This window comes from Perna viridis, chromosome 3 (genome assembly GCF_037379345.1).
Source record: "Perna viridis isolate PV_CMFRI_1.1 ecotype Kerala chromosome 3, ASM3737934v1, whole genome shotgun sequence".
In the NCBI taxonomy this organism is placed as follows: domain Eukaryota; kingdom Metazoa; phylum Mollusca; class Bivalvia; order Mytilida; family Mytilidae; genus Perna; species Perna viridis.
Genome location: NC_142447.1, coordinates 51,814,309 through 51,841,792, shown reverse-complemented (window position 1 = coordinate 51,841,792; position 27,484 = coordinate 51,814,309). Strand labels below are relative to the sequence as shown.

The 27,484-nt window shown below is 34.0% G+C and overlaps 1 protein-coding gene across 5 annotated transcripts; it reads left to right on the top strand.

Moving 5' to 3' along the window:
- Nucleotides 1-847: 847 nt before the first annotated feature.
- LOC148622829 (double-stranded RNA-specific adenosine deaminase-like) lies at nt 848-27,452 on the top strand. 5 transcript variants are annotated; one of them, XM_088573067.1, is made up of 16 exons: nt 868-948; nt 1,492-1,538; nt 7,049-7,084; nt 18,884-18,993; nt 19,254-19,407; nt 20,733-20,830; nt 21,250-21,394; nt 21,913-22,040; nt 23,047-23,185; nt 23,640-23,817; nt 24,187-24,280; nt 24,840-25,001; nt 25,201-25,292; nt 25,644-25,799; nt 26,192-26,432; nt 26,632-27,452. In XM_088573067.1, the coding sequence occupies exons 4-16, from the start codon at nt 18,890-18,892 to the stop codon at nt 26,885-26,887; spliced, it is 1,947 nt and encodes a 648-aa protein (XP_088429193.1). In that variant the 5' UTR covers nt 868-948; nt 1,492-1,538; nt 7,049-7,084; nt 18,884-18,889; the 3' UTR covers nt 26,888-27,452. The 5 variants fall into 5 exon arrangements, with proteins under 5 accessions (XP_088429190.1, XP_088429193.1, XP_088429191.1 ...); XM_088573064.1 differs by lacking the exon at nt 7,049-7,084 and having other exon boundaries at nt 848-948; XM_088573065.1 differs by lacking the exons at nt 868-948; nt 1,492-1,538; nt 7,049-7,084 and adding an exon at nt 2,115-2,169.
- Nucleotides 27,453-27,484: the final 32 nt, after the last annotated feature.

Here is a 27,484-nt window from a genome sequence, read left to right as displayed (position 1 = left end):
AATCAACACGTTCGTCATAAAGTTTCGGTTTCAAACGTCATGTACGGTCTATGTTAAATAAGTTAAATTTTATATATGAGACAAAAGAAGGTGTACCAGTTGTATCATTTCAAGTTCATTTCGGTAGGCCATGTGTAATTATCCTTAAAACTAGGATTATTATAAGATCATTATTTTTTAACTGAAAACTGAAACTAAAATTGAAGGACTGCGATATTCGCTTCTCTATTTTTTTCTGTAGTAGATCGTGTTAAAATATGGCTTCTTATGGATATACGATGAGATCGGTCAAGAGTGAGCACACAATTTGTTCACATGTTTTCAAAATCTTCTGGAACATCTGTTCTCCAAATTTGACAAAATCATTAATTGTCGACCGGAAATTCCAATATTTTGACGTCATCAGACCAAGTACATTTTATTAGAATCATTATACCAAAGAAGCATATCTTAATTTTCTGCTTTGTGAATTAGAACACACAGAACTGAATTTCTTTTTTTAAATTATGAAAAATATAACATAAAAAAAATCAATTTCGTAAGGAGAATGTGCCTGTCATGTATCTTTCAATCATGTTCTATGTGGAGTAACTACCTGTTGTGAAAATAGAATATCAGTTTAGTCTTTTAAGTATCACGTGAACAATGTCTGGAAACAATATATGTTTATCCCAAATTGTTTAAAACTAGACTAACAATGCAACAACATGTTCATCTATGAATGCAGGTCGAGTCTTACACCTAAGCATGGGGTCATGTTAGTTTACATCAACATAAGTATGCATGGACATCATTAAAAATTCCCTTAGTACAAAAGGTACCCTTACATGTTAAAAGAATATTTTATACACGAAACTGAAAGAAGAATTGTATATTTCTGAAAATACAAAGTCACAGAAAATGTCAACCATCTTAATTAGGTGCGGAAACATGAAAATAAGAGCGGATGTAAGTACATTCGAACGGTCTTCACTAATAAATCTTGTTTTACTTTAAGTGAATGGGCGCCATTAAACAAATCAATGTTAGTGTTGAAAGGGTACTTCAAGGAAGTAAATCTTTTTATATGCCAATGGTTATACAAAACTCAATATAATTATATTAGTACATGTAATATCCACAAAAAAATCACAGCAATGATTTTTTTCAAAACAATTTTTGGATAACGATAGACTAAGCAAAATTGCAATCTACTGAATTTGCCCATTGAAAAAAGTTGTATGATAAACCCAGGGTTTGATATACAGGAAAAACAAGACTACTTTTTAATTATTTCACGTTTGTCTACAGTAATTGCCGATAAAATAATTGTAATTTAATATTATTACACTTTGAAGCATTTAAAAGTAGTGCTAGAACTTCATTTTGAGGACTGAACACTATTCTTTTGTCTTACAATGTTGAAAAATAACCAATTTTATCAAAAGAAGAAATGTTAATGCAAAGTGCACGAACTATATCTTTAAATAACTTCCTTTTTACTTGCATTAGGTTAATACATAGACACGGCAGATATATTTCAACATCATCATTGGCAGGTAAGAAATATTTCTGATAACATCCTATACAAATGACACCAAATTGTAGATCCTGTACGTCATAACCTGCTTCTATTTTATTAGATAAAATATATCATAAATAAATACAAGTATAAATGATCATATTTGTTGTGATACTTTATGATATTGCCCGTTTTAATGGCTGCAGTATGTTTGTTTTTATTGCTATTTCATGAAAAAAATACTTGAAAATTACTTGAAAGTGTTCTAAAGCATGATTTGCCTCTTCAAATTATTAAAATAAACATAAATCATAAAAGATCGTACATATTTAATAAGACAATGATCTTATCTAAAAGTATTGATGAGTTATATTCCAATCTTATTTAATGTCTTTTTTCAGAAAACGCGCGCTTTTTCCGGGAAACTCTGATACTTTTAAAATGAAAGTAGTTGATGTGTTGATTGTATGACAATAATTTTAGTTATACGATCAACCAATGAAATAGAAGCAATTGTTGATTATGATAAGTAACACATTTTTTTCTAACGTCATACCGAAAATTTATCTACAGTGGTCTGTATATATAATGTAGTTTGGCCTTTACTATTCAGCCCTACCTACACTCTGAAGTGAATAGGTCGTTCATTGTTCTGGTTGGTCGTACAGGTACAGTGATACTCTATTTTTCCATTTATTTAAAACTTGCAATGTGTAATCTTTATTAACCAAAGTCATATACAACTATAGGTTACACTATAATGCATAAGTGCTAATAATTTTTAGCTGATACTAGTAAGCAGAAGGTACTGTGTAAAATTACAACATGTCAGAACGTAACTTCATAGCACTAAATATAAATTTACCCAAATGCAATAACTCTTTGATATTACAAGATCTGATTAACTGTATAAACTTAAACATTGATGGTTTTTTCCAATAATATGGTTTAATAAAATACGATCTGAAACTCTGATATAGTGGACATTTCAATACAAAGTGCATCTCATCCTCGATGTCATCCTTACAAAATTTACATAATCTGTTTTGTCTAGGCACTGCAGAAAACCGACCACTCTCAACAGCCAGATTATGGCTACTAAGCCTTAATTGTGAAATACATTTCTTATATACGTCTGGTCATGGTTTAGAAAGATAAAATTGCAGACAAAAATTGTGAACAATATATTGATAATTAGAACATTTACTTGAAGTACTTAAACTGTCAAAATACTGCTTTTGACAATCATATAGTCTTTGTTTGATCAAAAATAGAAAGTCATTACAGATTTTGTTATCTGTGAAAAAATTTTGGTTACACCAGATATCACCAAGACCAATACTGTAGAGTTCATTTTAACCAGTTTAGCTTATTGCTTGGACGTTTCAATAGCTCATCATATAGAAATGTGTAACTCTTCAAAATGCAGTTTGTGGTACACAATAGCTTAAACCAGTACTTGAAAATTCTACATTTTCTAGTGTATAATAAAGGCAATCTCCCCAACTCATAGTATACCATTACATTATCCGTAGAACCTTTCACTTTCACTTTCAAAACATTTTTACAATAGTTTAAATGAATTCGCTCTATAGCAGGTGCCTTATGTGCACCCCATATTTCACAACCATAGGATAGTACACTGTTAACATAGGTGTCAAAAAGTGATAACCGAGTTACATAGTTCAGAAACATATCCTTAGTGTTTCGTCGCAAGGCGAAAACGGACTTTCTGCCCTGCTCTGAAAGTTTCTGCTGTAACAAATTGTATTTACCAGTGTAATATAACAGTACTCCTAAATAACTAAACCTGTCTACAATATCTAATTCATGGTTATCAAAATACCATTTCTCATTTTCATAAATAACGCCACCAGTTCTAAACACTATCTTGGTTTTTGCTATATTTACACTTAATGACCATTTGGAGGTGTACAAATGTAATGTATCAAGTAGCTTTTGAAGACTCGATATGGTGTCTGAAAAAATTACCATATCATCTGCATGCATGAGCAAAAATAAATTAAATTCTTTAACCTCAATTGGAATAGAGTCACTGTTTATAAAAGCCATCTCACAATCGTTCACATATAAAGAAAAAAGTATAGGTGATAATACTTCCCCTTGCATTAATCCAATTTCATTTTTGAAATACTGAGAATTAAAACCATCAACACTGACACAAGTACTAACGTTTGAATACATTGATTTAATCACAGAAAGAAGTTTACCTTGAATACCAGTGTTAGATAACTTGTACCACAGCATATAGCGTTGGACCGTGTCAAACGCCTTAGTATAGTCTACAAAACAACAGTATAAACGTTTTTTAGCTGACAAAGATTTAAAAACTAATGAGGTCAAGGCGAAAATAGCATCAATTGTTCCAAGACCTGGACGAAAGCCGAACTGGGCGTCCGTTACTATATCGAACGTTTCTGACCACTCTATCAACCGCTGATTCAGAACAGATGTAAACAGTTTCCCGATATTGCTGACTAAACTAATCCCACGATAATTATTTGGATCGCTTATGTCCCCCTTCTTAAAGACTGGTATGAGGATAGCTTTTGCCCAATCGTTTGGGAAAAGTCCTGAACGTAGAATTCCGTTAAAAACGGTGATGAATAATGGCATAAAAACTTCCTTGTATTCAATGAAGTACTCGTTGAGTATACAGTCAGGACCGTGACTTTTATCGCGTTTCAGATTTCGTATCGCCTTTATAATGTCGCTTTCAGTTATATCCCTATCAAGTTCTTCATAAATACATTCATTGTCTGTATTTGTAGTATAACTGTCATCACCTGTAGCATTTCCATCGGTCGAACACAAGTTTTTGAAATGGTCATAAAAAGTATGTAATGGCAATGATTGTTGATGTGATGATTTCTTCCTAAATTTACTGTAAAACAGCTTGGGATTAGTTAATCGCATCATGTCTAACATGTTCCCTTCGTTTCGCATATATTCCCATTTCAGACGCATTTCTAAAGTTTTATATTCCTTTTTAGCGTGAATTAACTTTCGATGATTAACCTCTGTTTTAGCTCTATTAAAATGTTCAAAGAGTTAATATAAAGATGATACAGCTCTCTACAACGGTCCGTAAACCAAGGTTTATCAAATTCACGTCCGTTAGTTTGTCGATTCGGCTTTCGAGTTCTAGTGCTCTTTTTGAAAAACGGCGACATAATGTCATTTAACACACTGGTTAAGTCGGCCAACGAGTTGTCAAGCGATATCTGACTGTCAAAATTAATACGTACATGATATAACTGAATCCTGTCCGAATTCAATCGCAAACACTCGGCACATTGTTGTTTGTAATTGTCATTCCATTTGAATTTATCTTGTTGTTCGTACTCGACACCCTCACGATCTTGCAAGTCATTATCACTATTATTGTCCATATTACGAAGTGTTTGAATCTGGGTATGTAGGAATGCGTGGTCAGAAAAAAGTTGTTAAGTTAGAAACAATGAATTGACGGACCGTCGGAAATAATGACGTAGGTAAGATTAGGTAGTCTATTACACTCATTCCGTTTGCGCCACAATATGTGAAGTCATTCGCATACCCATTTATATGTCTACCATTCAGGATTCGCAAGTTTGTAGCTTTACACAGTGACAGAAGTTTTGAACCATAACAGTTCGTATTTAAATCAGGGTTTCTTCTTCCAACAAGTTTTGTGTCTTGTACGTAATTGAATATGTCACTCAGTCGGTTTCTTACTGTATGATGAACACTGTCATTACGAACGAAGTCATCTAATACCCCAGTTCGACTATTCGTATCACCAACAATCATCACTTCACCAAGCGGTGTATAAAATTCAATACTATTTTCTAATTCATCAAACACATCACAATTATACTGTTTATAATAATTCGACCTAGCTGGTGGGATATACACACAGGCAGTATACACGTCTTTGTCTTTTCTAATTACACCTTTCTTAATCTTTAACCATACTATGGTATCAAAAATACAATTTTCTGAGGTTACAAAATTTACAAAACACTCTTTAATCAAAATAACTATACCACCTCCTTGAACAGATTTAGACTTTAGTCTAGGATACAAAAAACATTTATAACCAGGAATATCTATAGACAGCTCTCTATCTATCCAACATTCAGTCAAAAATACAATGTCATAAGTACAAATAAGATTTAAAAAAGACTTGTTATCTAGTTTATTTGACAAACCGCCATTCACATTCCAAACTAAAAGTTTTAGATCATTAGAACTTCTATAAACTAACACATCACCCTCTACGCTTTCCTAAAAGTCACCATTGTCAATCTGTTTTACGTTGGTCTGCTCAGTTTCGGAGTTCATGAAAATATTTGCACCGCCACTTTGTTCCTCACCATTTTGGTTCTTTTTCGGGGGTTCCTTCGGTTTAATATTCGCCATGAGCTGCTGATAGTTAAGTGGATCTACTATCTCATTGTTGATATAAAGTTTATCCCGTACCATCACCGCCTTCGCTCCTTTACTGCGGGCCTCTTTTTGAATCGGAAGCAATTGTTTGCGTGTAGATAGAACATCTTGAGGATACTGTTCGCTAAGACCGAACGGCGATCCTTTCAGTTTATAAGCAGAATGCTTGACCAGTTCACGCTGTTTGAAATTTTCAAATGACGCAACAATCGATCTTGGTTTTGACTTGCTGTTCATACGACGTACACTTTTGAATCTAACATCTTCCTTTACTTTCATTTCATCGCGCACGGAACCTTTCAGGAGTTGATTAACCTTCTCGTTCGGTCGGTCTACAATACCATAAAATATCAAATTGTTTTTAGTCGACTCATATTGCAATTCCGACACGGCCGATTTTAACTCGCTATTTTGTTTATGCACATCCTCAAGCTCTTTCTTTAACTTCGACCCCTTCCCTGGACTCGCATTCCCCTCAGATGACACGGTTATCCACAAATTATCCTTTTCCGCGTTTAACTCATCGACTTTTATAGATAGCTCATCACACATGTTTTGAATATCAGAAACTTGATTATCAAGTTTCCCAACTCTTGATTCTGATATTTCAATACGGGAGAACAACTGGTCAACAGACTCGCATAGGTCGTCAAGTTTATCTAGTTTTTTGTCCATATCTTCGAGTTTTCCTAGCCTGGAATCAATTGATGTCATGCGATTCATAATTTAATTTAATATGTTATTATCAGTACCAGGTGTTGCGGGTGCGGGCTGCCATGACGGTGACATGAACTGGTTGAAATGGGCCGGTGGGGGAGCAGGATAAGGGGGGTTATAAGGATACGGATACATATTTGGAGTGCTCTGTTGTTGTTGAGTTTGCTTCGGCTTAGCTGGAGTTTTCTTCGAGGACATAATTTCAATATCACTTTGATCGTTATCGACACAATGTTTGCTATGCTTTTTGCTACTTTTCTTATAAGGTTGTTTCGATGGTGAATCAAAAGAAGAATCTGCTTCAATAAGTTTTCGCTTTGCTTTAGACTCTTTTCTCGCCATCCGCAATACACTAATTATAAATTATAAATACTTTAGGTTATAATCACGACGGCGTTAAATGTCCCTGTCGAGGTGAGTTCGTCTTAAGAGTTAGAAAGTTAATCTATTAATCACCGTTACCCAGTTGACCGCCTCCGGTAAAGTCCAAAGTCCAAACCCGTAACTCGTGACGAAACCTGTTGGCTGTTAATATACTGATTTTACCGTTATGAAAGTGAGTTTTAATCGGTGGTGGAATGTTTACGTTTTTGATTGTCGATGATTAAATAAAATATATAACTCACTTTTTTCGAAAGTTTAGTAATGTCCAAGAAAATCACATACGTTCCAAAACACCAGCAGAATCTTAGAAAATATGTTCTATAAGTCTGTGAATACTTTTATTAAAGATGGTCGATAACTGGCTTTTGAACGTTGTACCATCTCAAAGAAGATCTATCATCCCCTACTGCCGGTCAGTTTCACCAGATATATTGAGGTTGGTTTAAGGCTGATAATACTGATGGTTGGAGGTCGTTTTATGATAGGAATAGATCAGTTATAAACTAAATGGATACATTTCAAGTAGAAATTCCATCTCCGAAAAAATAAACAGCCGCCATTTTAATTTCACTCACTCACTCCTATGTTTAATCTTCTATCTTTTGAGAAAGGGAGAAGATGAATCATTTTAGGGAATTTTACAATATTTTTGACTAATTTATAACAAAAGATTTTTTTTAATTGGAAAACATTATATTTTTAGCGCTTTATTTGTACTCGGCGAATGTTACGACCACAGCTGTGGTTTATCGTTAAAATATGTATAATTGTTTTGTTTTTAATTTTAACAATTTGTCCTATACTCAGCTTTAATGTTCAATCGAACGCTATAAGGAAGAACTGAATATCAAACTTTAAGTTTTAGAATGTAAGTCATACTATGCATTTGATATTAGTTACTAGGTAGATCTGAATCAATAAGGAACGTTTAAGGTGGGAGAATAATTTCGTCACTTATGGCGGACACATCAATAAAGACAACTTCTATTTCCTGCTTTTTTAAAAATTTTGATGCTATTTTAAGATATTGTAAGGTACATACTATAAGTGCATGCAAACAGTGAGTATTAGTTTAAACATATTTTTATATCAAAGAATACGTCAATATTATACATGATATGACAGTGTAGTAAATAAACTCAAGGATTCGGAAACAAGCCATACGGCTTACGCTAATCCGTCTCCAAATAAAGGACAAAATACATCTCAAAATATTCAGAAGCATGCTCGGGAATTTTTACAAATACATGTACTATATGTGTAATGAAGTTGGAAAGGGTTGACTTATTGAGGAATTACACAACTTCATTTTAGGAAACTTAACATGTTGATATAATTAGTTCTCGAAATTGTTTTACACTATGTAAGTCTAGCTATGTTTTTAAAATTGTCTGGTAGTGTAATTGAAAGCAAATGACAAGACTTTATGAATCAAAAGGAGGGGACAGGAAAGTCGTTACATTTTGAATACAAAAGAAGGCGTGAATGCCAGTTGTGCATTATGTTAAACTGGAAGTCCAATCAAGGAAAACCTACTAATTGTTAACTTCCCCTAGTCAACCCGTCACACTGTCATGTAAGAGAAAGTCAAGTACTACAACTAAATCGCAAATTGAGGACGTTAAGGATCATGAACTACTAATTTTTGTTACTTTATCAACAATTACAGCGAAACAGCAAAATTTTACAAAGAAAGCAATGGTGTCTGTCAAAATTATTACCATTAACAAAGGGTTTTAATTAATGTTTCATTGACTTTGATAAACACTTTGTAAGAAAATACAAAAGGCAACATTTCGCTCTATGCATTATACAATAGAAGTGAATACATTTTATTCAGGTTTCTACTGTTTTCAAAATGCTGGAATTTTTTTTATCGTCAACATATTTGTCCAGTGTTGTGGACGCATTTTCAACAGACGGTCGGCATTCCATTGGGAACAAATGTGTTCCTCTACTTGCTGACCTATTCCCTCACTCTTATGAGCTGTATAGCTGATCTGATCCGAAAAAAAGAACATCGTTTAGCTCGATACTTTAATCTCAGTTTCCGCTATATAGATGACGTATTATCGTTAAACAATCCGGGATTTGATACATCGCATCTACTCAAAGAACATGAGACAAAGGATACTACAGACACTGTGAAGTCAGCCTCATCATGAACTCGTGGATCATTACGGTATCCATCTGCACCTTGAAAACTGATGTGTTTAGCGTGTCATAGTTTTCCTTTACTCTTTTCGTCTACACTGGGTTTGGCTTTTTAAGAGCAACTCGGCGGGTGTTTCTAGAAAAGCAGAGGCACTACCCTACCGGTGCACCTGGTACATGCTCCCAGTTTTTAGTGGAGTCCGAGTTGCTCATTTACTATTTTTGCTTTGTATGTATTATTTTGGTTATTTTGTGTTTTTTGTTGTATGTGTCTGTATTCCATGGCTGGTCTTTGTCCCTGGATTACATTCTTTGATTTCCGCTGGAATCTTGGTTCCCTTGATAACGCTTCCTCAATTTTGCAGGCAATTAAAAGTTGATAATCTATTTCTTCTTGTTGAGAAAAACATTTTAATAAAATGTATCTAATATCATTTCTTGTTTTTATTTTGATAAACTGTATAAAAATGGCCGAAGTAAACATACAAAGATCGTGAAGGAGACGGTTAAGAATTATTTTTGTCGTGATAAGTTTACTTCTTTTTAAAAAAAACTACAAAAGATACATAAGCTTCTGTTTAATTAGTTTAAACATAATTTATTGTTAATACAACGACGGCAATTTGATCAAGCACAAGTAATGAGACTTAGAACTTCTTCTACGTAAAAACTGAGTCATTTTTAGCATTGCACTACATCGAATTTTGCCTGTTTAGTACTTGACCAGCCCACTGGAATTGTAGTGACCAATTAATTCTATTGTTGATAGTCTTCTTTAATATGTTTTTAGTTAGCTTTCATTCAAAATTGTCAACTTCCCTTTCATCTGTGGCAACATCCTTTCAGCACCTGCATATGGAACGTTCATATCACAAATCATTCGCTATGCCAGAGCTTGGCGAAACTACGCAGACTTTTTGTATCGCGCTAGAACTCTAACAAATAGGCTTCTGGAACAGAGCTATGTTGCTACAAGATTGAAGTCATCACTACAGAAGTTTTATGGTCGTCATCATGAACTCGTGGATCGTTATGGTGTATCCATCAGCACCATGAAAACTGATTTATTCAACGGGTCATTGTTTTCCTTTCCTCGTTTGTCTACCCCGGACTTGACTTTTTATGAGCAACTCGGTGGGAGTTTCTAGAAAAACAGAGGACGCTTGCCCTACCGGTGCACCTTGTCTATGCTCCCAGTTTTTAGTGGAGTCCGAGTTGCTCATTTGCTTTTGTTACTTTGTATGTATGATTTTAGTTACTTTATGTACTTTGTTGTGTATGTCTGTGTTCCATGTCTGGTCTTTGTCCCAGGATTACATTCTTTTGATTTCCGCTATAACCTTGGTTCCCTTGATTACTCTTTCAGTAAAAGCGAGCGTTCTTTATGTGGATATCTCATCTGTCTACTAAATGAATTCCATGGTGTGTTTGAAGAATTACCATCGTTCAGTTTCCGTGGATTTTATTACTTTTTTGTCGGGACTTTCTAGAGCTTAGTTAAAGGTGTGTTTACACTAACTAAAGATCTTCTGGTGACCTCTTAAAGTATTCAATTTTACTGTTTTATGTTCGGATTGCACGCTAGCGCATTAGTTCAGTTCAACATATACAAGCAAAGGACTACTAGCAGTTAACTTACGTGTCAGCTCTAGACCAGTTTAGACCTACAAAAAGTTATTTTCTCATCGTATGCAATATCAATCTCAATTTTTCCCATGCGGGGGGTTGAGAACTAAGGTTCATCATAAGTCATACAATAAGGACACAACCAATGTCATGCCGAGAACTGTATTTAAATATAGTATGATAGACCCTTTGAGCGAATCAGTGTTAATACCAAAAATTGCTACCTTGAAGGATTTGACACTAGAATTATAACTACAAGCATGGAGAGCATGCGCCGACAGAGATGGTAGGGTAAAAATCGCTCCGGTCTTTTGGGATTTTTGATGGATAACAGAAATTACTACGTGCCAAAATTGATATGAGAGTCTTTGATGAGATATAAAGTTGACTTAAAATTGTTCTGAAATTTGTACTAATATTGTGAACTTGTGAACTTGTACTCACGCCAAAATAAAACATAAACAAACATGGGTGCCTCTTTGAGTGACGATTATGTAACCCACTCCCAACCACACCCGTCAACAGGAACGCCTAGTAATAAACGTTTAAGCCCAGATAGTTCAGACAACCTGCCTGGAACGCAGAAACAAAATAAAAGGCAGATGAGACGCGGAAATTCCCTAGGCGATCTTAGTGAAATTAAACTTGGTGAACCAAACTTGCCCAAAAAATCAGACGAAGAATCTTACTGATAAAGTCTTAGAAATATTGTCAAGTCCAGAAATCTTAAATTCAATAATACCTGTCCTAGCAACCAAAATCAGTGAGTCAGTGACCTCAATGGTTGAGTCGCAAGTACTAGAACATGTAGAGGCTGCAACCAAACCTTTGCTTGAACAAATTGAGACGCAAAAAACTGTAATTCAAGACCTTGAGCAAAAAGTTTGCAAGCAATTTATGAAAACATCTGTCCTAAAGAGAGCAACTCAAGATAATGTGATTTCTGTCCACGAAAATTTCAGAGAAATGAGTGCTCTAAAACAAAAAATAGCCGAACTAGAAAATAGGACCGAAAACCAAGAGCAATACTCGCGTCGTACAAGCTTGCGTTTCCACAATGTTCCGGTGCCTGTAGATGTAGATGGTAACATCAAACACCCAGTAAATACAGATCAACTGGTTCTAAATATTTGTATCAATAAACTCCAACAAAACATTGGTTTAAATGACATCGGCAGGTCGCACGTCATTGGAAAGGTCAGAAATGGTAAATCGCAGACCATAGTCGGGTTCCTTTCCTGCAGAACTCGTCAAGCAATTTTCACCAGCAAGAAGGCACTTAAAAAATGATGTGGACGGGACATTTATTACAGAAAACCTTACAAAATTTAGAACAGACTTTGTCAGGAGCCTGGCGAATTTAAAAAAAGACAAGTTGATTGAGGCATACTGGACTTCTGATGGTCGCATTTTTGCCAAAGTCATTACTGAGGGACGGAAGATTTTAATAAACAATTTTGATGACCTCAATGACCTTATAAATAGTGACAGTAGTTCCCAAATAGTCCAAAGCCAAGTCGGGATGGAATTGTCGGGTGTTTAAGACAAATTATCTTTACAAAAAAATCAGTTTTTTTTAACTAAAAAGTTTTATTTGTTCGTATTGCATGCTTATTATTTTATTTACTTCCTCAGATTGTCAACTTATATACCTACATGTAATGGTGATTATGTTATCCAAACCACCCGTGTACAAATTTCACTAAGTTGGGAAATTCCCTTCAGCCAATTAGTAGGCTTCAATTACAAAAAGCCCCGTGCAGGTCCGGGTGTTAAAAGAATAGGCCTGCAGCAGCGCTAAGCTTGTCGTAAAAGGCGACTAAATAGTGCTCAGAAACCTAGCCGGGGGCTAGGCGCTCTGCCCACAGAGCTTCTGGGATGTGTGCCCCAGGTGGTGGAATGGGGTACCCCTGGCGTGTTACATGCTGGGGTTGTCAGGCTATAATACGGAAAACCTGACCGCAAACCATAGTGGTGCACCGTGTTGGGAAAGATGCCACGTTCCTCGCACGTTAAAGAACCCTGCTGTGTAATTCGATTGGAGTAGGAACCTTTGCGCTCCGCCACAGGAGGCTAAATTGCCCGACGTTACCCATCCCCCCTTTTTCCAGTGGCAATCAAAAATTGTCGACCCTACTGTCTTTGTGTCCCATTCCGTTTTTCATTTCATCATCATTTCATGTTCATTTTATCATCCGTTTCATGTTCATCGTCTGAATATAGCTGAAATATTGCTGCTCGGACGTTAAACCCCAACAATCAATCAATCAATCAATTACAAAAATGATTTTTTCCCTTAATGGTGTTAATTACAGATGAATGTTGAATTAAAATTTGTATAAGACATGCATAATCGAGTAAGGAGAATTCATGTCCTATCTTAACACTTGCAAAATATGTATGCTATTCCCTTTTTTTTCTCATTTCCACATATACATACTTTAAAAGTGTCTTATAATTCCTTTTAAATCAAATGGTTACTCATATGAGTTTCGAATAATTAGATATGCAAGCCACGCTATTAAACACATGTAATTGACACTTCTAGTATACAAGCAATAATTTACATAAAGTTATATATATATATAAATACGTCTCAGAATGTGACGACTCTATTCGCTACACTGCTCCATCGGATAGAATTGATACAGGGAAGATACATAAACGTATAGAAAGGTCTGAAAAATTCCCAACGATGTTAGAACTGTCAAATTTGCGATGCAAATATTATTTTAATTCTTTTTATTTCAAAAGTACGATTACTTTGCTGTTGTTTACTATTTGAACCCTGATTAAGCCTTAATTTAAGTGTTCTGGACGGGAACTTCTGAAAGGGAACTTCATTGAGTATGTACATGCACAGCGCAATGCAATAACTTCAGCTTTGTTGTTATTATTATTATATTCTTTTTTGCTCTTCTATTTCATTTTAGAATATTGAAATTAATACAAAGCACATTTCATATTACTATAATAATTGTAAATCCCAAGTACACAATGCAGTTAGCAATTTCCAAAATCATATCCTCGATGTTTTAATACATGTAACAGTATGTTTTCTTTTGTTATTTTCCTTTTTATTCTCAATTATCTCTTTAGATTTTGTTGTGGTGGCGATTATTTAACACACGTAAAACATCTTTTTTATAAGATCTGCAGACCTGGCTCATATGGCTAACATGTTCACCCTCCCCCTTTCTTTATAAATGGCAGGTAGTGATCGTGTGGGCTATAGAGCAGCCATAGGTCTCATTAACAACGGAAAAATAGCTTTTGTACATTCGGCACCCTCAAATTTATCATACAATAGTATATTTATGACAAACTTACAATGCACGTTACTCACATTAGGTCTATTCGTTCTTCAGTCAGTAAACCCGAACATTGACATAGTTTTTCTGCTTTCTGTTCTCCATTATATTTTACTGATGAGTAATATTGAGCCTAATCCAGGGCCTGGCATCAACAACTCCTTTCCCAACATTCACGATAAATCCATTTCATTTTGCAACATTAATATTAGAAGTATACGAAACAAACTTGAATTCCTGAACACATTTTGTGAAGAATTTGATATATTAACAGTCACCGAAACTCACTTAGATCCCAGTGTAATGGATGAAAACATTCATCTTGAATCTTTTTCAAACACTATAATTCGCCGTGATCGCAATAGCTTTGGTGGTGGTTTAGTTATCTATGTAATAGAGCATATTCGTGAAACCAAACTGACGAAACGCTTTGGGTTAAGGCTAGAAACCACTAATTCCACTTCCCATAGGCTTCTATGCTAATTTCATAATATTCAATGGCTTCTCTGGACTTTACCTTAACTTTAACCTGCAGAGGACTGTATATCAGCATGATTCTACATATGTCAGCTCACAATCCTCAGAATGGCATGTGGGGTTAGCAGACTTGCAGTGCAGTACTGGTCACCAGAAGTGAAGTGTCTATAAATAGCATGGGAAATCCCGGTGTTTTCACAAGATAGGGGTATATTTAGAAATCATTATGAAGATTAGGCTTCACATCACAAGAAGCAAAATGCACCTATAAAATGTACAGAAATGTTTTTCCTTTCAGAAACTGTTTAAATTTTTTAAATGAGATGAAAACTTTTTTCACAGCACTATGAGGAACAGGGGTAATTTCTGCGTAGGACTATTTTTGCGAACGTTCCAAATGCTCATTGGTTGAATTGGTGGTCTGAAACCTTAAAATCAGTGCCATGGGGAAAACATTTTTAATTTGTAATATATACCGTCCACCCGGAACGGAGTCTAATTTCTGGACACGATTAAATCATGCGTTACGGACGAACTGTCAGTTGAATGAAAACATCGTGATTACGGGCGATCTAAATTCTGACTTACTGGTGTCCAATAATAACAAGCTTGTTGATATAATTAATATGTTCAATTGGAACAATATTATAAGAAAACCTACGCGTGTAACGGAAGCGAGTAGTCCTTACTTGACCCGATTATACTGAGCGATACAATGAATTACAGTTTTTCTGATATATTAGATATACCTCGAGATATTAGTGACCACAAAGCGGCTGTTGTTTTATAGAATGTCCTTTAAAGGGCTCAGGTCCTTTTCAGAGAACTGTTTGGTTATATGACAAAACGGACAAAGATAAATTTTCAAAAATGGATAATTTAGATTCGAATACACTCCTCAGAGACGAAGTAGATGTTGATGACATGTGTCTTGTATTTAATGATATTTTTCTCTCCGTCGCGAGGGAGTGTATTCCAACAAAAGTTGTAACTGTTCGGAAAAATGACAAACCCTGGTTTAACAATGACTTAAGAAGAGAAATACGAGTACCCGACCGTTTACGAAGGAAGGCAATTAAATCAAAGTGGGAGAAAAATGTATTAAGTTACAAGCGACAGAGAAATAAAGTTAATAATAAAAAGAAAATAGCAAAATAGCAATTTGAAAGTAATCTTGACAATTTTATTTTGGAAAATGCAGGAAACCCAAAAACCTATTGGAAAATAATGAAAATGCTACTGAAATCAGGTAAAGCTACTAATAACATACCCCAATTACAAAATATAATAAATGATAGCAATCTAAGTGAAATGGCATATTCAGATGAAGAGAAATGTACGCTTCTGAATAAATATTTTTGTTCTATTTCAAAATTGAATGAGGAAAATCATTAAGTTGCCAGACTTTGTCAGTAGAACAAATAATCATATTTTTGGTATCAGGATTGAAGAGCAAGAAATTATTGATATTATTCAAATTCTAAAACCGAATAAAGCATTGGGTCCCGATACCATTAGCCACACAATGCTTAAACTATGTCCTGAACAAATGCAATCCCATTGAAAATCATTTTTAACAAATCATTGGAGCTCTGCAAATTTTTCATCTTGTTGGAAGATGGCTAATGTGATAGCAATATTTAAAAAGGGTGATTCCTCGTTACCGTCTAACTACAGGCCTATTTCATTAATTAGCTGTGTTGGTAAAGTAATGGAGAGGGTTGTGTTTAAAACAATCTATAACCATCTTCATAAGAACAAGTTAATTTACAGTTATCAATCTGGATTTATGCCAAAACATTCCACCGTTCACCAGTTGTTAGAAATGTATAACTGCATTCTAAATTCTTTAGAGAAAAAAGATATTAACTGCTTTGTTTTCTGTGATTTTTCAAAAGCTTTCGACAAAGTATGGCACAAAGTATTAATATATATACTAAAATCTTATGGAATTCGAAAAGATATTCTGAAATGGTTACAAAGCTATCTCAGTGATAGGAAACAAAAAGTTGTTCAAAATTCATCAGCCTCGTCAGAAAACAATCTCACATCAGGTGTGCCTCAAGGTTCAGTACTTGGACCTCTCTTATTTGTTGTTTTCATTAATGATATAGCTGAAAATCTTACCTCTTTATGCAGACTTTTTGCAGATCATTTAATTACTCAGATCGCGATAGTGAGCAAATAAGAACGGTCATTAGTCGTGATTTAAATGAGTTGGATAAATGGGCAAAAACTTGGCTCATGACTTTTAATGCTGAAAAAACTGAGATTATGTTATTCTCAAATATCGAAATACCGATGTTTAATTTTTCTTTAAATGGAGTTGAAATTTCAATAAAAAATCATCATAACACTTAGGCAAAACATTTACTAGTAATGCAAGATGGTCCTTGCATATTGAAAGTGTAGCAGCTAGCGCAAAAAAAGCATCTTAACGTATTACGAAAATTAAAATTTCAGCTGAATCGTAACATTTTAGAAAAACTATATTTATCTCATATTCGACCATTATTAGAATATTCCCCTGAAGTATGGGACAATTGTAATGCTTTACTCATTGGAAAATTAGAGCAAATCCAAACGGAAGCGGCAAAAATTGTAACTGGATTACCGGTGTTTACAAAAATTGAAAACATATATAAAGAAGTGAAATGGGAGACACTACAAGAACGTCGAAAACGTAGAAAATTACAAATGCTCTATAATATCGAACAAAAGCATGCCCCTGAATATTTGTGTAAACTTGTTCCACCTAAAGTACAATCTATTTCCAACTATCCTTTGCGAAACGGGGATATTTTATTGCCGTATTGTAGATTGTCTGTTACGAGGGAAACCTTCCTTCCAGCTCCTATTAAGGAATGAAACAATCTCAACATTACAATAAGAAAGATTGATTCAGTATCTAAATTTAAGTCGGTTTTAACTAAGAATAGGACCGATCCATTGTACCAAAATATTTTTTCATACGGGCCTAGAAAGCTAAACATACTGATAACCCAACTAAGATATTCTGCATCGTTTCTGAATTATGACCTGCACCGAGTAAATATCATTACAGATCCGCTATGTAGATGAGGTACTAACATGGAAGATGTTGACCACTACCTCTTTTATTGTCCTTTATATATAGTCCAAAAACAAACTTTGATTAATAATTTAAGCTGGCTCTGTGATACTTATTCACTTAATGCAAACATTTTACTATCTTGAAGCCCTGAATTAACATACGAAGAAAACATTCGTATTTTTCAGCAAGTTTTTCAGTATATAAAAGGGTCAAAAAGATTTCTTCTTGTATGATTTGTGAATCCAGTTGATATTTTTTTTGTGTTTTTGCTGTGTTGTAGATCGTCAGCATCACTTCCCCTTCCCCAAACTAATTTTCTCTCCAGTTGACTTTTAGTTACACTCATTACAGTATTGTATAGTCCATATATTGTTATAGCATGCTCTCTTATTCTATATGTATTCTATATATGCATATTGTATTTAGGAAAGGACTAAATAAGTATGATTTACTTTTGTCCAATCCATTTTGTTTTGAGCAAATAAAGTATGCTAACTACAAGCATTGATTAAAAAAACACGGTTTATTCTAAAAGTGAATAAGATAAAACTACAAAAAGACCAGCCTAATTAAAATTCAACCGTGTGTATTTTGCTCGTTTTTTTTCTATTCGCCGACAAAACAAATAAAGATCGGAGTGGCTAATTTTAATTAGACTGCAAAAAGGCGGTTTCTATTTTTTGCTTTTTAAATTTTGGTGGCATTTTTAGAGATTATGTTGATCGTTTCGATTGGATGAAAATCTTCGATTTAAAAACTATAATTAGTTAGTATAAAGAAGCATATGATAACATGCTACCTTACCTTTACAACTTGATAAAGTTACTTGGTTTAGTTTATGTTAATTGACAATTTTGCCTTTATTATAAAACATAAGCGGAAGTACATTGTGCATGATCTATATCAACACCTTCAGCTGATATGACATAACACATTCTTTAAAACACTTTAAATCTAATCTCATGTATAAATAAAAATCAAGCCGATTTGAAAATCGATATAACCAAACAAGCATGATTCATAAGTGATTGAAACCTGCTATACCTTAACATGTGAAGTCATTTGTACCACAATATTTTAGGGATGAGAAAATTATAATGTAGGATATGACAACTAGGGACAATGTTATATTAATATGTACTGATTGAGTATGACATCGATGTATTATTATGTACATTTTCATGGTAGACATCAATGAGTTACAAAAATGCAAAAAGCATTCTGAATGAATGGAGGCAGAGGAATGGAAAAGATGTTCAATACAAATTTAGTGTAGAAGGACCGCATCACAGTAGACAGTAAATATAATATATCTTTATTGAATACACATAAATGCTATTTAAGTCGCTACTTCTTTATGAATTTGATAGAAATTACTACATATATTTAGACCCGTGATCATCTTAGAAATGAGCAATTATAGTATACAATCGGTTCGCTTTTTATTAATGAATTAGATGAATGTTATAGTCTTGTCTTGTATTTTAACATTCATAGGTTTATGTAAAGAAATTATCTATATCACAGAGTTGATTATGATATCAAACAAACTATTTAGATTTACAGTACATGTTTTAATCGATGGGATTGAGTATGGTCAAGGTTCTGGTACCAAACGAAAAGATGCCGAAAAAGCCGCGGCGGAGTCGGCATTAAAAAGAATGAAGATCAATATGGGCAGTACACGTAGTAGTTCACCGTATGCAACACAGGTATGTTCTTTCGTGACACGGTTGTTTAGTTTCTTCATATATATATATGTACGTTGTTTGCCTGCAAGGTTTAAAAAAATAAATGTTTGATTAGGATATATGAAAATATACTTAAAAAAACATGAAGTACAAACAAAAATAAAGATATGGAAAAAAGGCCGGACTTCTGTCTATAACAGTCATGTTAGAAATCGGTCAACCAGAACATTTTGTGAAATGGAAAATTTATATTTTTGTCCGAGCAGCTTTTGCGTGAGCCAGTGTGCCGTGTAATGATCGTAATTTCTATTTATGAGTTAAAAGACAAAAGCTTCAATACAGGAGCAGCTTAGAATTAGAGTTGAGAGTAGGATAAACAAAGTGAAAGCATTTATCAGACAGTTTTGCAAATGCGTTGAAATTCGAGGTCAAGAAAAGAAGTAGACTTCTGTGTGAAATTAAAGACGGTGTAAACTTGCTTTCTTTTTTTTCTTTTTTTTTTGTGAGTAAGTTTTTGATGGCTTTTTTCCTCGTTTGTCTACCCCGGACTTGACTTTTTATGAGCAATTCGGTGGGTGTTTCTAGAAAAGCAGAGGACGCTTACCCTACCGGTGCACCTGGTCTATGCTCCCAGTTTTTAGTGTAGCCCGAGTTGCTCATTTGCTTTTGTTACTTTGTATGTATGATTTTAGTTATTTTATGTTCTTTGTTGTGTATGTCTGTTTTCCATGTCTGGTCTTTGTCCCTGGATTACATTCTTTTGAATACCGCTATAACCTTGGTTCCCTTGAATACTCTTTTTGTTTGCTTAAGTATAGAAGTAGAGGTGTGAACAATGTGCAAAAATCGAAAGTTTTATACTACAAACGGAGAAAAAGAACTTGAAAATGTTTCTTTAGTAAGTTCGTAAGTTATTAAAAATATAAAAATCTACATATGATAAATACCTCCTCTGGAAAAGCAAGTATCATTATGATTTAGAGGTACTTTTTTCACAGTTTCAGAGATGAAATTAAGCAGTGGCTCAGAAAAAAAGGTTGGTATTGCACTTAGCTGCAAGAAACACCTTTAGTGTGGAAATCCCCCCCCCCGCAAAGATGGGATATTTCTACATGTAATTTCGTCTTTTTTAGAAACACCGAAGGAAGATTAAACCGATTTGTGATCGTCTGGTTTCTTCCATTGAAACATTGTAGTTTTACATGTGTGGTTGTCTTATATACTTTTAGTTCGTAGTTATATTATCGACATACTGACAACACAGGAAACAGTACATAATGGTTAACATCTCAATCGACATTATACAAATCCTTACTTCACATTGACTTATCTTTCTCAACTTGTAGCAAGATTCCAAATCTCAATTAAATGAGATTCTACAGGGCAGACAATATAAACACCACTATATGGGTATCAACAAGACAGGACCAGATCATAGACCTTCGTAAGTGTATAGACAGAAATAAAAGAAACAATGGGCTAGTACAATAAACAGAACTTTTTATGATTGTCTTCCTTATCTAAGCTATTATGTGTTTATCATTCTATTGGTAATAGATATTGTGGACAATCAAAGGACATAGATTTTTTATGAAGTCTTGTAGAAAAACTTTGAATTACAAATTTTCATCGAATAAGTTAACAACTTCATTCACCACACGCTGTCCTTATAACATTTTTATGTAGTTATATCACGTCTCTATTATTCACAAAAAATAGCCCCTCCACCAAAAAAAAGCAAAAAACAAAAAACAAAACAAAATAAAAAACAAACAAACAAAATAAAAACAAACAAACAAAACAAAACAAGAAATTTAATTTTCTGCTTATCATCTTATGCTGAATCAAACATTTTTGTTTCAGATTTACTGTACGCTTAGTAATTAATGGCAAAACAGCGGTAACCGCAAGAGGAAACAGTAAATGTGATGCTGAAAAATCTGCTGCGAGTTTGGTTTTAAGGAAGATTGAAAAAGGAACAATAGACTTGAATGATTATCCTGCTCAGGTAAAAAAAACATTTCATCGAACAAATATGTAAGGATTCAGTAGAGACATTGTTTTTTAGGAAATGATGTCAAAAGGGCTTTTAAAGTTGACCTCCATTGGATAAATTAGGCAGGCAATTGCTAATCAAAATGGCAACAAATCGGACTTTTACACTCGAAAAACAAAGCTGAAAAGATCGCCAAATCAAACTATAAAATAGTAAAGTTAACTAAGGAAGTTTAATACGTTTAATGAATAAATCTAGTTATAGACACAATACATTTACCGTCAGCAATGTAAAACCAGTTTTTACACTTAAAAAATGAGCAATAACATGACTTGCAGAGTATTTCACAGATTTAAACTTTCTCCGCTTTGTTTTGATAAAACGTTTAAACATAGCCTGAACCTTTCTTAATGAAAATTATTGAAATCAGTTTTGAACCTTTAAGTTAACAAACGGAATAGTTGTATCTTGTACCTTTTCGTACATGATTAATATTTCTGTCACCTATACAAAATAAGTTGTATTTATAGGATTCCCAAATTGAAAGAAGGTCATTGTCGAGAGATGCAAAGTGTATACTGAATGACTGGGTACAATCTAGAAGGAAAGACATCGAATATAAAGTGGTCAGGAAGTATGGCCCTGATCATGACTCAAGGTATCGCGGGAAGAAAATTTGTTTTTCTGAATAGTCATAACCATGTATATCAAAATGTAAAACTCAAACAGACTGACCAAACGGGTTTGTTAAGATTTTAACCATGATGATTATTCTGTGTTGAAATAGCACATTATAAAGGCTCTACTTACAACACAATTTATAAGGGACAAATGTTTTGTTATAAAAAATACATACTTTTTTGGAACACAAAAGAATATTTTATTTATTTAGGGTCTGTGTAGATGTATTGAACTAAACTTTAGAATTTAAGAGACATTACCTCTTCCTCTTTCACCAGAATTGACCTCCAGGGAGTTGGAATGGAGAGCTCATCCCTATTTTATTATGATGTCGTTTGGAACTTTTTTTTTTCTGTTTGTATTAGATTTCTTTGGCCCCGTGCAGGTCCGGGTGTCAAAAGAATAGGCCTACAGCAGCGCTAAGCTTGTCGTAAAAGGCGACTAAATAGTGCTCAGAAACCTAGCCGGGGCTAGGTGCTCTGCCCACAGAGCAACTGGGATGTGTGCCCCAGGCGGTGGAATTGAGTACCCCTGGCGTGTTACATGCTGGGGTTGTCAGGCTATAATACGGAAAACCTGACCGCAAACCATAGTGGTGCACCGTGTTGGGAAAGATGCCACGTTCCTTGCACGTTAAAAAACCCTACTGTAGTATTCTCCCGGAGTAGGAACCATAGGGCTCCGCCTCAGGAGGGAGGCTAAATTGCCCAACCCTACCCACCTCTCCCTCTTTCCAGTGGCAATCAAAATTTGTCGACCCCATTTTCCTTGTGTCCCATCCCTTTTTTTCATTTCATCATCATTTTATGTTCATCGCCTGAATATAGCTGAAATATTGCAAAATAGATTTCTTTGTGTTGTACAATTTGTTCATCTCCTGTAGCCTTCCTTTTTGATAAAATTCCATGATTATGACTCGAAACTTTCAATATTCATTATTTGTAATGTGATGTGTGCAATGTTATTTAGTCTTTTTTTCTTAGTTTTATTGTAAACCTGAGTATTGACGGATGTGTGATGACACTTGGTCATGGTAAAAGTCTACAAAAAGCCGAACTCGATGCTGCAAAAAAGACAATCTGTAACATTTTAAATGAAACGAGACAAGATTATCCTCGTTTTGTAAGTAATATTCCTCCGAATAACTTCCCTATGTTAACTCTTAATGGCTGGTAGTAAGTGTAGCTTGTAGTCTTAATGGAAGCAGATATTGTCATAAAGATGAATAAAATTGTTCGTTTGTAGAAATGAAGTGATTCACTCTTAATAAAATATTCACTTAGTAAATATTTTATTTTTAAAAACCGAAAGAAACAGGAATACTCTCCCCTTTTCTGTACTATAAGATATCAATACCAATTACAAAAATATTATTAGGTATGTGATATTTACGGTCAGTTTTTGCCTTCCAATCTTTTTTATCTTCTATAGTTGTTAATTGGCTTTACTTCATGACTACAGGTCTTGTTATATGGACCTCTTTCTAACAAACTATTTACCACATAATACCGTTGAAAACTATTGTTTTTTCCTCATGCAAGATCTGAATGTTTTGTGTGATTTGTTATTCTTCCAGAATTACCCAAGATACAATGCTTTACCTGCCTATGATGAACTAGCAATGATAACACACAAGGCATTTGAAGCCGTTACACATAATGTCATTGTGACAATAGATAAAGAGTCTGTAGTGGCCGCTATCATTATGGAAAATAGAAATACAGATTCTAAGACTGTCCTAAGTCTATGCTCAGGTACATCTTGCAAAGATTTGAATATTTAGTTAAATAGGAAGAATCGAGCACTTAATAATGTCCAATCATATTTAGTTTGGGAAATTGTCCATGAGACAAATTAAAGTGATGGCTACCGCAGAACTTTAAACTTATTAGGAGAGAAACCAATGATTAAATCAATTAAAACTGTGGAGAGAGAAAACACCTAACACAATCGTGTTTCTTTGATAATCTAGCTTTTTCACCCACGCATATGTTAATTTATTTATTTTATTTTACTTGGGCGTTAGTTGTGTACATAAAAAAAAATCGTTCCTTGGGATATCTGACTATTAACAACCTAGACAAGACTTCGACAGATGAATAATTTACTTTTTTCTCGTACAGGAAATGTTTTTGTCGACGAATATTCACTGTCAGGGAATGGACAAAGTGTCATAGATTCTCATGCTGAAATAATATCCAGGAGAGGGTTTCAGAGGTAAACCAAAATAAATCTTTTATTATGTGTTACGTATGTAGCTTTATGAATTAAAATAGGCAAATTAAATAGAATAACATTATATCTATATCAATTTTTTCTTTAATTCCTGTATTTTGTCCAGTATTCCAGTAAGTTTTTAGCTCAAACAAAAAAGGACAGGTGCAGTTCTATGTAAATCTTTTAAATCAAAGGACAATGACAAATTCAAATTAAAACAGACAGAAATATCAATACAACACTGAAATAATTATGCAGTATTAAAAGCCAAAGATTATCTTGGTGAAATGCAAGGTGCACAAATACCGTAGAGTGCTTTCCCCTATAAACAATGGGAATATATATATATATATATATATATATATATATATATATATATATTCCCATTGGTCACCTCCTATTTTAGACTTTAAATTAATGTTGGGAGTGGGGTGTCAAGTTAGTGAGCATTTCTCACATTTTTCTAGTTTTTGGTTTTGTTGATAAATACATTGTCCATTCACTACTCCGAAACTAATTCCTTAAAGTTTTGAGACTATATTCAATGTTTCTTTCCCAGGGTCCTTTATAAGGAAATAGAGAGCCTTTTTGTTACATCGAAGAGTAAACATGGAATTCTAAAACAAGATGACGATGGAAATATATCAATAGCCGATGACGTCAGATTTCATCTGTATATTTCAAAAGCACCATGCGGTGACGGCAGCATCTTTACCTTAAAGTATATATTTTCATTTCTTTGTTAGCTTCATTAGATATCTCGGTGTATTAATGTGAATATCAATATCGTTTGTACTGGTATGGACTCAATTTATATTGATTAAAAATAACACTTTGAGGAAATTGATTGGTATAATATTCTTTAAGCCATTTAAGTTTGTTCAGTTCCAAATTTATATTCCTTCTTTCTTTTTGTCTAGCCAACAATATCAAAATTTTGAAACAGGAACAAACCACAAGCCAGAACAATCTGATAAAAAGCAAGGATTGCTTAGAGCAAAAATAGCACGAGGTATGATCCTGGTCGTTTTTGTAAGTGTGTAAATAATTTTTTACAAAGGCAATTTATAAAATTAAGCTGCTTTGTTGACCTGTATATATAATGTACTGGCAGCAATACACTGTTAAAGGCGCTTGTAATGATTCAAACGAAGTCCACTTCTCATTTACTCTGGAAGTGTAGTTAGATAGTTGATGCATGATACAGGGAAAATGAGTTAAAACCTAAGACTTAAATAGAACAAATAGAACATAAATAAGTTCCAGTATAAATATAAAAAGATTAAAACTAAAAATATATCAAACAAGGTTTCATACACATGCCTCGAATGTATATTTTTACATATGCAAATTTTATTTGAAGGTGAAGGAGCTATACCCGTCACTGATTTTCCTGCCGACAGACTTCATAAAATGTCCTGTAGCGACAAGATCTGTAAATGGAATGTTTTAGGACTCCAGGGTGCTCTGTTGTCCAAGATAATTCAGTTGCCAATTTATTTGTCTTCCATTGTTCTAGGTATGGCAATAAAGACATTGAATTACAAAAAAAGCTGAAGGGACAGTGTTAAAATTCTTATGCAAAATATTCATGTTAATCTTATATATTGTAAGACTATCACTTGCATTATTGGTACATTTACACTTGAGTAAAAAATATACGAATTTGGCACGATTCAAAAAAAACTATCGGAGAAGCTTCGTGTTTTACCCCATTCTAGACCCCATCACATATTTTTTTTTATTTACAGTCAATACATTCATTTCTAAAACTCTCTTTGATGTATACTTTTCTCAACCAAGTTTAAAGTAAAATTATATTGATCTGATGCCCAAACAAATGCATTCCGAAATCTTACACACTACGAATCAGTTGGCTTTTGTGGTTTGTTTTACTGCACTGTTTTTAAGGTGAAGTTTATGATTTTAACCACTTGTCAAGAGCGTTATGTTGTCGGGTAGACAGCCAAATACCACAAATAGGGGGCAGCAGTCTCCATGTTAACCATCCTGATATAGGATTCTCTAACATACACGAAGAACCTGACCTTGGTAAATCTAAGCCAATCAGTGTAAACTGGAATATTGCTGATGGATCAGTCGAAGTCACGAATGGGAGAACTGGCAAAATCAGTAGAGAATCTTATTTACGGTACGTATACATATTTTGCAACATGTTTTGTTCCAAGCTAACTTGCAGTATGTTTAAAGTAGTTCATTAGATATTTTCATTTTATCGTTGAAAGTGATATGTCTATTCATATACATGAAACAATTCCCTCAAATACTTTTCGGTTTAATCTCGACTTTGCTGTAATCATTTGAAAAAAATGTAGTGTTGTTTTTTTTAGAAATGAATCCCGTAGAAGTAACGAGTCTTCAAGACTCTGCAAAAGTGAAATTTTTAAGTTATTTAAAAGACTTAAAGACCGATGCACTGGAAATACGCGGATTTGTCAATCCCGCGGCAGCTCATGCTATTGTGCAGAAAAGCAGTCTTCCATAGTTTACAAAAAACGTCAAGAAGAACTCTATCAACAGTTCATGACTAAAGGTCATGGTGCTTGGAAAAAGCGAACAGGCGTGGATAATTTCAAGTTATTATGAACGTTTTTGTAAGTGATTAGACCAGGGATACATTTTTGGTAATTGCTACTCTTCATTATTTTAAACATACCTTGCTTTTGTATTTGTGTGTAGACATTTTTGCCCATCTCAAATTTGGGCAAACAGATGTGTTAACTTATTGGCATTGTTTGAATCTCGACAAAAATAGATTGATTGAACAGCCACTAATCTACATGTTTTGTGATTGAAATGAAAACCAATTATATTTTCATGCATTGTAAGCATTATTTGTACAATTCTATCTATTTCATAGAAATAAGTATATTTGAAGAACAACTAGGTTATTTAATTCAGAACTCGGACAACTAATTAATCTCGGGTTTCCATCGATTATTCTGAATTTCTAGAGTTTCGATGAAGCACAAATAATTGCCTTGCATCACAAATATAGTTGATCTTTATACTTCTCAAATTTTATTCAAATTGTAACGAACAAAACTCGTTCTTGCGCTTAATCAGTGTATTGTATCACTGAGTCAAGGATGAGCTTATATTTTAGCACAAAAACCATGATATTAAACCATTTTTACGACTATTACACTCATTTATATTGTTTTGTTTTGTGTGTACCTTTGG